This window comes from Narcine bancroftii, chromosome 1, assembly GCF_036971445.1.
Source record: "Narcine bancroftii isolate sNarBan1 chromosome 1, sNarBan1.hap1, whole genome shotgun sequence".
NCBI lineage: Eukaryota > Metazoa > Chordata > Chondrichthyes > Torpediniformes > Narcinidae > Narcine > Narcine bancroftii.
Genome location: NC_091469.1, coordinates 490225280 through 490237557, shown reverse-complemented (window position 1 = coordinate 490237557; position 12278 = coordinate 490225280). Strand labels below are relative to the sequence as shown.

Below are 12278 nucleotides of genomic sequence, written 5' to 3'. Positions count from 1 at the left end.
TTTTATGAGAAATTGTAAAAGTCTGAGTTAAAACAAGATGAAATTAAAATTGAATATTTGCAACAAATTGAATTACCAAATTTGTGTGAAGAGAAGAAAGAATCATCTAATTCCTTTGCAGTAGATGATATATACAAGGTTCTGAAAGCATTGCAAAATAATAAAGCGCCAGGAGAAGATGGTTTCCCAGTGGAATTTTATACAGAATTTAAGGAATTGTTGGTGCCAATTTTTAAAGGGATATTAGACCAAATGAGAGAAGTTGGCATTGAAAGACCCTCTACAAGCAGCTTCATATAGACCAATATCTTTGTTAAATGCAGATTATAAAATTTTATCCAAATTGTGGGCCAATCGTTTGGTTAAGATACTTCCAAAACTAATCCATATGGACCAGACGGGGTTTATTACAAAATGAAAGACAGCTGATATAGTGAGATTTTTTAAGTTTGATAAATGTAGCTCAAAAAAGGAAAGTGCCAGCAGTAGTAGTTACTTCAGATGCAGAAAAAGTGTTTGATAGATTAGAATGGAACTTTTTATTTAAGGAGTTATGCAAGTTTGGATTTCCTGAGATCTTTATAAAAGGAATAAAAGTAGTGTATAATGAACCAAAGGCGAAAGTAGTAGTAAATGATTAGATTAGAAAGGTCTTCTGGGCCGGGCTGCCCGCTTTCACCATTTCTATTTGCATTGGCAATAGAACTGTTAGCTGTAATGATAAAGAGATGAGGAAATTACTAGTTTTGAGATAGGAGATAAAGTTAATAAAATTAGTCTTTTAACAGATGATGTTATAGCATATTTGACTAAATCAGAAATCTCATTGAATAGATTAAATGAAAGATTAATAGAATATGTATCAGGATACAAGGTTAATGTGGATAAAAGTGAAATGATACAGATGGTTATTACAAACTATACACAATGTAAAAAGTTGGTAAAATTTAAATGACAAAATGATGTGGTTAAATATTTGGGGATAATAGTAAGGAAACAATTGAATAATTTGTATAAATTGAATTATTTACCACTTTTAAAAAGATTAGATGAAGATTTAAAAAGATGGAAGGAATTATCAATAATGTTAATAGGGGATGTGAATTGTGTTAAAATGAATATTTTTCCTAGAATTCAATACTTATTTCAAACATTACCAATTCAAGTGCCTGGAATGGTTTTTAGACGATTAAATAAGAGTATTAGAGAGTTTTTATGGAGAGGAAAATCGGCAAGAAAAAGTTAACATGGAAAGAAGATCAAGGAAGTTTAAGATAACTAAATTTTATAAATTATTTTAAGGCAGCTCAATTGGGATTTTTGTCTTCTTGGTATCAAAGAGAGGAAAAAGTACTGTAGGTATATATTGAGTTGAATAATATAGGTGAAGAAAGTCCAGAGCAAATACTGTATAAATGGAACTATAAAATTTTTAAAGGTAGAAAAGAAATACCAATTTTAAAACATTTGTTTGGAATATGGAATGGGATACATGTAGAAAGAGGTATAAGAAATGTATAGCTAAAATGTAGAAAATGGAAAAATAGAAGAATTATTTAATGAAATAAAAGATTATCTCCCATTAGAAAAAAAATTACTTATAATATGAAAGACGACTATGACATCTTTTGTCAAATATGGGAGCTTATATGAGATTTATGAATATAGATTAATCCAGACCTTCTAATCCAACTTCGCCCTTTGAAAATATGGAATTTATATCAAGAAGTATATTATGGTATTATAAACATAATTAGAAGTATTACTAGGAATGTGTTCTTTCTTTTTCTTTTTCTATCTGTAGGGGTTAGGGAAGGTGGGAGGTAGGGTGAAAAATTGAAAATTATTTAGTATCTATTGTGTAATATATTGCAAGATAATCTGAAATGTATGTAAGATACTAATAAATAAAACTTTCAAAAAAGAATTTGGTCAGGTGCATGGATGGGAGAGGTATGGAGGTCAGTGGGACTGGGCAAAAAAGGTCCGGCACAGACTAGAAGGGCCAAAAAGGCCTGTTTCTGTGCTGTAATGTTCTATGGTTTTATGATCAGTTGCAACTGGCAGAAATGACGATGTCAACATGCTAAATGTGGAGGCTGGTGGGGTGAAAAGCGAGGACAAGAGAAACTTTATCCCCATTCTATTTCTTTGGGGAAGGGAGAGGGTAAGAGCAGAACTCTGAAAGATGGAGGAATTGCAAGAGATAGCTCTATTAATTACAGTAGAGGAGAAACTGTGTTGCTTGAAAAAAAGAGGATGTCCTGGAATGGAAGGCCCTATCTTGAAAGCAGATGTGGCAAAGGCTGAAAAACAGGGAGAAAGGGATGACAGGAGACCAGGTGGGAGAAGCTGTAATTGAGGTAGTTGTGAGAGTCAGTGGGATTGTATATAGTTTTTCCTCTGAGATGGAGACAGAAGTGTCAGGAAATTCCAAGTGAATTTCAGATCAGGGTGATTAACACCAAAGTTGATAAAATGGAAATGTTCTGCATTGGTGCAGGAACCAGCTCCAATGCAGTCATTAAAATAATGGAAGAAAAGTTGGGGATAGTACTGGGGTAGGTTTGGAACATATCCAACAAAAAGGCAGACATAGAGTGCCTATGGCTACACCTTTGGTTTGAAGGAGATGGGAGGAGGCATCAATAGATGGCTTTTTTTTGAATTCTTTATTTATTGCACTATGAACCATATCAACCAATAGATTTACAGATGCATCTCTTTAAATATTCAGTGGCATTTTCTCTTTTTCCCCCATCCCTCTCTTCCTCCCTTCCCACCCCCTCTAAAAACCATAAATATTGAACATATAAAATACAATAAAACAATATCAAAAGGAATACAAACAAAAAAGACACATCATCTACTTATTAAATCTGATCGTGTTTATCTTCTTATCATTTTAGGTGGTGGAGGTCCAAGGCCTGCTCTTTCTGCCATGTTCCATATATGGTTCCCAGGTTTTTTCAAATATTGTAACTTTGTTTTTTTAAATTATATGTGACTTTTTTTTTCCCAATGGGATACACTTAAACTTGGTTATATATTCCATTAATGTTTATAGACATTTAGTCCAACGTGGCCATCTTATATCTTTATTTTCACTTCTTTTCTGCCTCTTCACCACCTCCATCCCCTTTTTTTCCCATTACTGTTTTTTTTTTAAGTTTTCCTTTTTAATCTCAATATATGACAATGCACTTAAGACATGAAATACCCCAACAATCCCCACAAGCAATAACCCTTTAAACCCAAATGAACCTCCCCTCCTTGGATTGCCCCTTGAAGGCAACCACAACTCCCCTTTCCATTCAGTTTGCGAACTTACTCGCAAGCGTCAACCGATTTCGCAGTGACCATTATTCTCCCCACCCCCCCAGAGAACATTATTTTCCTATATATATAACAAAGCTCTCTCTTTTTTTGCCCCCTCTTCCCCTTCTCTTATCCATCTTTAAATCTTTATATAAACATTATCTTTACATATATTTTGACATTTTTGTACATTTTCTTGCCAGTCTTCCTTGTCACTCCTCCTCCTCGCTTCTCCTGTCCTGCAAATGTTCAGCAAATTCTTGGGCTTTCTTTGGGTCCAAGAACAGTCTATTCCATTCTCCAGGAATGAATACTTTGAGTACCGCTGGATGTCTTAATATAAAGTTATACCCTTTCTTCCATAAGATTGTTTTCTCCATGTTGAATTCTTTCCTCTTCCTTAAAAGTTTGAAGATTATGTCCGGGTAAAAAAATATTTTTTGTCCCTTATATTCCAACGACTATTGTCTTCTCTAATCTTTCTTGCCTGCTCCAGTATGTTTTCTCTTGTCGTATATCTTAGAAGTTTTACCAATATGGATCTCGATTTTTGATGCGGTGGCAGTTTTGGTGCTAATGCTCTCTGCGCCCTTTTGATTTCTATTTCTTCATGTGAATCTGTCATTTTCAGTACCTTCGGGATCCATCCTTTTATAAATTCATTCATATCGGACACTTCTTTGCCTTCTTTCAGGCCCACAATTTTTATGTTGTTTCGCCTACTGTAGTTTTCCAATACGTCAATTTTTTGTGACAATAAATCTTGTGTCTCTTAATTTTTTTTTGTTGCTCTCTTCCAACTTCCCTCTTAAATCATTTATTTCCATTTCTACAGCAGCTTCTCATTCCTCCACATTTTCTACTCCCTTCCCTATTTAAGCCATGACCAACTCTAAGTTTTTCATTCTGTCTTCAGCTCTTTTCATTTTTCTTTTGATTGAACTAAATTCTAATGATGGCCATTCTTTTAATGACTTCATTTGTTCTTCAAAAAAGGTTTTATCTAAACTTTGTCCTTCTATTTTACCTCCTTCTTTCCTTTGCAATTCTTGGTCTTCTTCGGTGTCTGTATCTATAGGCTTTTTCAGGTGGATTCTGCCCTTTAAATTGCTGTTCAGGTGGCAGCATTTAAAGCGCAACGCTGGCCACCTGAAAGGACAGCTGCGCCAGGATGGGCATTTGAGTGCATTCCGGGTCCTGTCCCTTGGGCTGTCAATTCAAGATGGCTGGCTGTCAGCTGGGACAGCCAGCACAGGCTATCAGCGCAGGGACATTCAGCACGGGACATCCCCACACTGATCCCGCTGCCAGCTCTCTCCACACTCACGAAGGCTGGAGCGGCCGGCGGGGGAGAAGGAGGCTGGAGCGGCCGGCGGGGGAGAAGGAGGCTGGAGCGGCCGGCGGGGGAGAAGGAGGCTGGAGCGGCCGGCGGGGGAGAAGGAGGCTGGAGCGGCCGGCGGGGGAGAAGGAGGCTGGAGCGGCCGGCGGGGGAGAAGGAGGCTGGAGCGGCCGGCGGGGGAGAAGGAGGCTGGAGCGGCCGGCGGGGGAGAAGGAGGCTGGAGCGGCCGGCGGGGGAGAAGGAGGCTGGAGCGGCCGGCGGGGGAGAAGGAGGCTGGAGCGGCCGGCGGGGGAGAAGGAGGCTGGAGCGGCCGGCGGGGGAGAAGGAGGCTGGAGCGGCCGGCGGGGGAGAAGGAGGCTGGAGCGGCCGGCGGGGGAGAAGGAGGCTGGAGCGGCCGGCGGGGGAGAAGGAGGCTGGAGCGGCCGGCGGGGAAGAAGGAGGCTGGAGCGGCCGGCGGGGGAGAAGGAGGCTGGAGCGGCCGGCGGGGGAGAAGGAGGCTGGAGCGGCCGGCGGGGGAGAAGGAGGCTGGAGCGGCCGGCGGGGGAGAAGGAGGCTGGAGCGGCCGGCGGGGGAGAAGGAGGCTGGAGCGGCCGGCGGGGGAGAAGGAGGCTGGAGCGGCCGGCGGGGGAGAAGGAGGCTGGAGCGGCCGGCGGGGGAGTAAGGTGCTCAAGTTGGGTACCGGCCTTGTTTCGGCCAGCCCCCTTCTCTCCAGCCAGCCGCTCTAGTCCTGCAGTCCCCACACTGACAGCCCAGCCCCCTTCTCCCCTGCCGGCCACTCTAGCCCCTCAGTTCCCACGCTGACCGCCCAGCCAGCTGCCCCTGCCCCAACGTCCTGCATCGGGGTAAGGGGCAGCTGGGAGAGGAGCTGTCAGGTGCTCGCCAGCTGACTGTCATCCCAAATGCAGCCGCTGCTGGGGCCGACCCGCTGCTGGGGCCGACCCGCTGCTGGGGCCGACCCGCTGCTGGGGCCGACCCGCTGCTGGGGCCGACCCGCTGCTGGGGCCGACCCGCTGCTGGGGCCGACCCGCTGCTGGGGCCGACCCGCTGCTGGGGCCGACCCGCTGCTGGGGCCGACCCGCTGCTGGGGCCGACCCGCTGCTGGGGCCGACCCGCTGCTGGGGCCGACCCGCTGCTGGGGCCGACCCGCTGCTGGGGCCGACCCGCTGCTGGGGCCGACCCGCTGCTGGGGCCGACCCGCTGCTGGGGCCGACCCGCTGCTGGGGCCGACCCGCTGCTGGGGCCGACCCGCTGCTGGGGCCGACCCGCTGCTGGGGCCGACCCGCTGCTGGGGCCGACCCGCTGCTGGGGCCGACCCGCTGCTGGGGCCGACCCGCTGCTGGGGCCGACCCGCTGCTGGGGCCGACCCGCTGCTGGGGCCGACCCGCTGCTGGGGCCGACCCGCTGCTGGGGCCGACCCGCTGCTGGGGCCGACCCGCTGCTGGGGCCGACCCGCTGCTGGGGCCGACCCGCTGCTGGGGCCGACCCGCTGCTGGGGCCGACCCGCTGCTGGGGCCGACCCGCTGCTGGGGCCGACCCGCTGCTGGGGCCGACCCGCTGCTGGGGCCGACCCGCTGCTGGGGCCGACCCGCTGCTGGGGCCGACCCGCTGCTGGGGCCGACCCGCTGCTGGGGCCGACCCGCTGCTGGGGCCGACCCGCTGCTGGGGCCGACCCGCTGCTGGGGCCGACCCGCTGCTGGGGCCGACCCGCTGCTGGGGCCGACCCGCTGCTGGGGCCGACCCGCTGCTGGGGCCGACCCGCTGCTGGGGCCGACCCGCTGCTGGGGCCGACCCGCTGCTGGGGCCGACCCGCTGCTGGGGCCGACCCGCTGCTGGGGCCGACCCGCTGCTGGGGCCGACCCGCTGCTGGGGCCGACCCGCTGCTGGGGCCGACCCGCTGCTGGGGCCGACCCGCTGCTGGGGCCGACCCGCTGCTGGGGCCGACCCGCTGCTGGGGCCGACCCGCTGCTGGGGCCGACCCGCTGCTGGGGCCTCCCTGCCGCAGGTCATCCCCCTGCTGGTCACCCCGTTGCCGCTCACACTCTTCCAGCCCTTCATTCTCTTTCTCATCATTCTTCTTTCTTGCTTACTTCCCCTAGCTGAATGCCCTGATACTGGGGGTCTCTCAACTGGCCGCTCCTCAGCTGAGTCCCACTCCCGCCGGCGTTAACCTTTTACTTGCGCACTGTGCACGCACAACTCTTCGCGCAGGCGCAGTTGAACACCTCTTCTTGGCTCTGAGAGCCATTTTTGAAGTCCGCCAGTCGGGAAGACACCGCTTCTCTGGGGACTCACCAACACCGGAGATCGGCCACTCCTTTCCATGGTGGATCTCTGCTCTGGCGTGCAGGTAAGGCCTTCTTTCTTCTCCAGTGATTTTCCTACTTCCCTTGTCTCTGTTAATTTTACTTTCTCTCTTTTGGGTGCCATCTTCTGTCTCTTCTCTGTAACTTTCTTTCTTTTTCTGTATTTTATGCTTATTGAGTTCTGTTTTTTCAAACTTTTTTTTTTCTTTTCTCTGGAGAGGGCTGGTTCCACTCGACCAGCCGCTACTCCATCATGCGACTCCCCCATCAATAGATGTTATTAAGGGTAAAAACAAGTTCTGCAAGGTGGATGAGAGCTTTGGTTGAGGGAAACCGGTTAGAACATTCAGGAAAAGGAGGGCTTTGAGATTTCCAGATGTGGGGGATGGAGGTGTCCAGAGAATGGATGTCAATGGTGAAGATGAGACAGTGGGGAGAAGGTAATTGGAAACCATCAAAGTGGTGATGGTATCCTCAATGTCTTTGGAAAAAGACTGGACAAGAGGAGAAGATGAGATATAAGGAGTCAAGGCTAGTGGGGCAAGAGCAGGCAGGAGAAATGGGCCTGCAAGGACAATCCTGTTTGTGGATCTTGGGCATGAGGTAGAAATAGAAAATATAGTGTTGGGGCACGATTAGGTTGGAGGCTGTAGAAAGATCTCCTGATGCAATGAGATTAGTGACAGTGTGGGAGGTAGTGGCCTGATGTTTGTTGATGGAGTCATGGTGCAGAAAGTGATATCGGAGAACTGCTATCTGGCATCTGCAAGGTTGTGACCAGTGCGCCAGACAACCCCATCATTTGCTATGTCTATGAACTCCTAATGTCTGGAGTTGGTGTGATGAAAGTCAAGTGCTATGCGTTCGGAGAGGGTGAGATTAAAGTGGGTGAGGGGAGTGCAGATGACAGGGCTGTTGATGTCGTGTGGGTAATTAGAAATAAAAAAAGTCAGAGGGTAAACAAGAGTATGCCAAGAGGAAGGAGAATGGTGGAGATCCAAGGAGTCATTAGTACAGGAGAGATACTCCTCAATAAAGATGTAGGCACAGAGGAATAGGATGTCATGGCAGGTCTGGAACGCATTGAGATATGCATACAGGGGGACAAATGTGATACCCTCCGCTGATGGAGAGCACTCAACGTTGGAGAGGGGGTGATGATAAAGACCGAGCAGGGACTGGAATTAAACAAGAAATTTGTAGGTGCTGTGGTCAAATGCAGTGCACAAATGGGCTGGAGAAATTCAGCAAGTCACAGAGGAAGTCAAAGCATTTGAGGGACTGTGTGGGATGAGGAGGAAAGTGGAAGACCAGGCTCAGGGAAGTGGGGGAGCTTTGGGGAAAGAGAGGAGAGGGATAGGATGGCACTGAGGCAGGACAGTGAGAGGCACAAGGACACTAAAAGGTGATACGTCTGCTGATATACTGGAGAGGGGCAGGTTGGGAGGGACAGTCAAAGACCTGCTAGGCGATTGCTTTCTGTATCCACATGAATTTTTAAACTTTAGATCTGTGCCACCCTCGTACATTTCGAATGGTGGGAGGAATCCAGAGCCCCCCCAGGGAAAACCCACGTAGACATGGAGAGAATGTACTAATTCTTTAGACAGTGTGAGATTCGAACCCCTGACTCGATTGCTGGCACTGTAAGGACGCTGCACTCACCGCTAGGCCCTCTGTGAAGCCCAATCAATGAGTTTGATCACTTTTTGGCACGTGGGAGGAAACATTTAAAAAAGGAGTGGAGGCATTCTTAAAAGGGCTTTTCTGCAGTTAGCTGCGTCAGGGTTTCAGAGTCTTTGCTCAAATCAGTGCTGTGCTCTGTGACAGAAGGGATCAATGATTATTCAAGCAAGATGTGCACATGATCAAGTTGAGCACAAGGAAAGACAACAAGGAAAAATTGGACGGGATGTTTTACTAACCAGGGTCACTTCTTATCTACTGTAAATTCCACTCTGCCAAATGCACACCTTGACTCCCACAAAAAAACCATTAAGCATAGAATTTGCCAGCTGTCATCACTTACACATATTGAGCTGCCGCACAAAGCTCGCCATGTTGTTGTGTTTGAAGTATTTTGGAAGCACTTCTTTAGCAAACCGACCTTGGTCAAAGACGTGGAAACTGTTGCCATTCTGTGGAGACCAAAGGAAAGTATGAGTAAAAGAGGCAAACCCTGACTGGTTAATCTATTAAAAAGTATTAACTGCAAATTTTCCAAACTACATGCAAATGGATCATGTTCTAAGTTATAGCCAATGAACCAGAACAAGATTAGCGAGGGTAACAGATATTCCATCTGATATTGTAAATAAGAATATCATAACATTTAATATTAATTATTTCCCCCTCTGGAAATGCTGTTTGACCTGCTGAACATTTCTAGCCTCCCCGTTTCTGTTTTAGACATCTCTTCAACTGCATTCATGTTCAGTAAGCCGACAAGATGTAGATGACAAATTCTACTGACCAGGTTCCAAGTGTATTGCAAAGAACAGTTTCTATAATCACAAAATAAATCATTCAACAATTTAAAAGCAATTTCAGTTTTGGAATCTGAAGCTGTAGATGCTTCTCGTAATAAACAAGCCACAAGAAAATAAATCCAAAGGTCAGATTCAATTTAAGAAACAACTTGCTCTTGAGCAGCCATTCTCAACAGGATCCATATGGCTCCCCTGAGAGCCACAGCATTTAAGGGGGAGCATGGACTGAAATCCTTAATAGGGAGGGCTGAAGGTGTAAAGGGGGTGGGGGCATGGAAAATTAATGGATTAAACATTTTTTGGGAAAGGAAAAGACTTTGCTGCTAAGCTTTGCTGTATGGTTGCCAAGCAATGCAAGATTTTTTTCAAGATTGGAGTCATTTGGTGACAGCCTAGAATGATGGAAGAGATGCTATTTGCCAGAAGGATTAAAAAAGATATTGAGGGACTGACTGTTTTCAGAAGAATTACATAAATGAGAAATGTATTCCATTTGAGAACATAGTTGGACAATGGATGGACAATACAGAGGGTTCATCACATGCCTGAAAAATGTTATCCGCTTATACCTTCAGTAGAGGCAGGTTCATTAAATATATTTAAGAGGGAATTAGATCTATTTCTTCAGAATAAGGGTATTAAAGGTTACGGAGAGAAGGCGGGGACGGGGTACTGAACTTTAAGATCAGCCATGATCTCGTTGAATGGCGGAGCAGGCTCGAAGGGTCGAATGACCTACTCCTGCTCCTATCTTCCATGTTTTACTGTTCATTGCGCCATTCATAGGGAGCATTTAGTGGCTTAAAAACTTAGAACATTTAGATGCTTTGCTTTCAATTGTCATAAAGACTGTAAACTTTACAAAATCACATCCCCTGCCAGACCATCTATTGCAACAGCTGTGTGAAGAAAATGATGAATATTTCCCAATGTTGATGTTGCATATTGTGGTGAGATTGACTTTCCAAAGGGAAGAGTCTTAACTGTTTTTTTGCACTCAGGAACACTACGGTTTCCTTTCTTTCTCATAATGATGGAGAAAAACTCGTTGATGCAAAGGTGGAAATATTTTATTGGCAGATAGCTTTGACAATGGTCAATTTATCAAAAAGACCTTACAGAGTCAGCACCCTACCCTCATTAATAGGAAGAAAGCCATTTTTTTTCCTTAAGAAGCTCAGTCTATTGGAGAAATGTTACAATTTCCAAATCTGAACATGAACGCAGAGGCACTGAAGGGTGATGACATTACTGTTCATGTGAAACAACTGAAGCAAAGACAGTTCTGCAGAAAGATTTAATGACCCGTTAAACCTCAATATCTTGTATTGGATATTAGATCTATTTGAGGAATAACCCACCAATAACGATGCAGAAATTCAAGAGAGTTTAATTGATCTTCAGGGTAATATAATTGCATGACACAAGTTCAATCAATTTACAGAAGATTTTTGAGTTAAGAGTGATCTGCAGAATAGATTTCCAAAACTATGGGAAAAGGCCAAAATATTTTTCATTGCCTTTTCCACAACATAGTTAGTTGAATGTGGATTCTGCAAGGATGTTTCCTTGACAAAATCCAAGAACAAACTTGATATCACACAAGAGGTGACCTTTGGCTGTCACTGTCTAATTTGGAGCTTGACATCAAAAATCTTGTACAGGAACATCAAGCTCAAGGATCTCACTAAAATTTTCACTTCATATGATTTGTTTTAAAATTATTTTTATTAAAGTTTTCACATTGAGGTTCCCAAAAGACTCGTTGTGCTCCAGAAATCTGTAAAATGTTTTTGGAATAAGTATGTTTGTATTTTTTTCATTGCCACATGTTCAGTAAGAATAACTTTTACTATTTCTTTGTTCTGGAATCACAAGGGTAACACAGTTAACCTGGTAGTTAGCACAAGGCCTTTAAAGCGCCAGCCATCGGGACTGTGGTACAAATCCCATGCTGTAAGAAATTTGTACGTTCTCCTTGTGTGTGTGAGGGCTTACCCCAGGTGGTCCAGTTTCCTCCCATCATTCCAAACGTAGTTCATTGGGTGTAATTGAGCTGCATGGGCTCATGGGCTGAAATAGCCTGTTATCATGTTCCCGCCGTTTTTGCTGATTGACTGAATCAGCCATAGGAATAACAATAGCAGGCAGGAACATCCATGCATATGAAGGCCCTTCTTCCCCACCCTGTTTCTGCTGAGTTAGCTGGGCAACTTGACCCTCGCCATTTTAGGGCTGTTGGTCTGATGCTGTCCCAGCTTCTACCCCTGCCGGTTCCTTGTCCTGGGAGTCGCTTTAGTGACCTCTGTCCGCATCTGCTGCCGCGCGATGTGCCGGTCTGATCTCCACAATTGTGGGCCGCCACAATGTACAGTATTGACAACATGCTGTCAGAAGTTCTGTTCACCATTTCTAAACCACTGACGAGGGACTTGAATGTGCTTGGTGAAACAAAAATTGAAAATTAAACTAGTTTAACTGCTGTTGAGCAAAACTACATACTGTGAAATTTAAAAAAATAAACACCCTGCATATGGAGGTCACCAATCTAAATTTTTAGATTATCAAAGCTCATCAATTTATTAATGTCCTTGGACCCAATGACAGTCCAGGAGCAGAGGGAACTTGCTCAATACCTGGGCACTGCACTGTAGTTCGCTGTCAGCAATATGTGGACACTGCTATGCTGTCAGAAAGATGACATTATTTCCAATCAGAATCATGGAATTATACCACATGGAAACAGACTGTTTGGTCCAACTCCTTCATGCTAACCAAAGTGTTTTACCTTATTCGCCTGCATTTGGCACAAATCCCTCAAAACCTTTC

General features: G+C 45.8%; 1 protein-coding gene across 4 annotated transcripts in view; it reads right to left on the bottom strand.

Annotated features, from left to right (window-relative positions):
• Nucleotides 1–12278, bottom strand: part of hsf1 (heat shock transcription factor 1) — a 155933-nt gene that overhangs the window by 113093 nt on the left and 30562 nt on the right. For all 4 annotated transcript variants that reach the window (XM_069915120.1, XM_069915121.1, XM_069915119.1 and 1 more), the window contains exon 2: nucleotides 8990–9098. In XM_069915120.1, the coding sequence (XP_069771221.1) occupies nucleotides 8990–9020 (31 nt within the window). In that variant the 5' untranslated portion in view covers nucleotides 9021–9098. The remainder of the gene's footprint in view (nucleotides 1–8989; nucleotides 9099–12278) is intronic.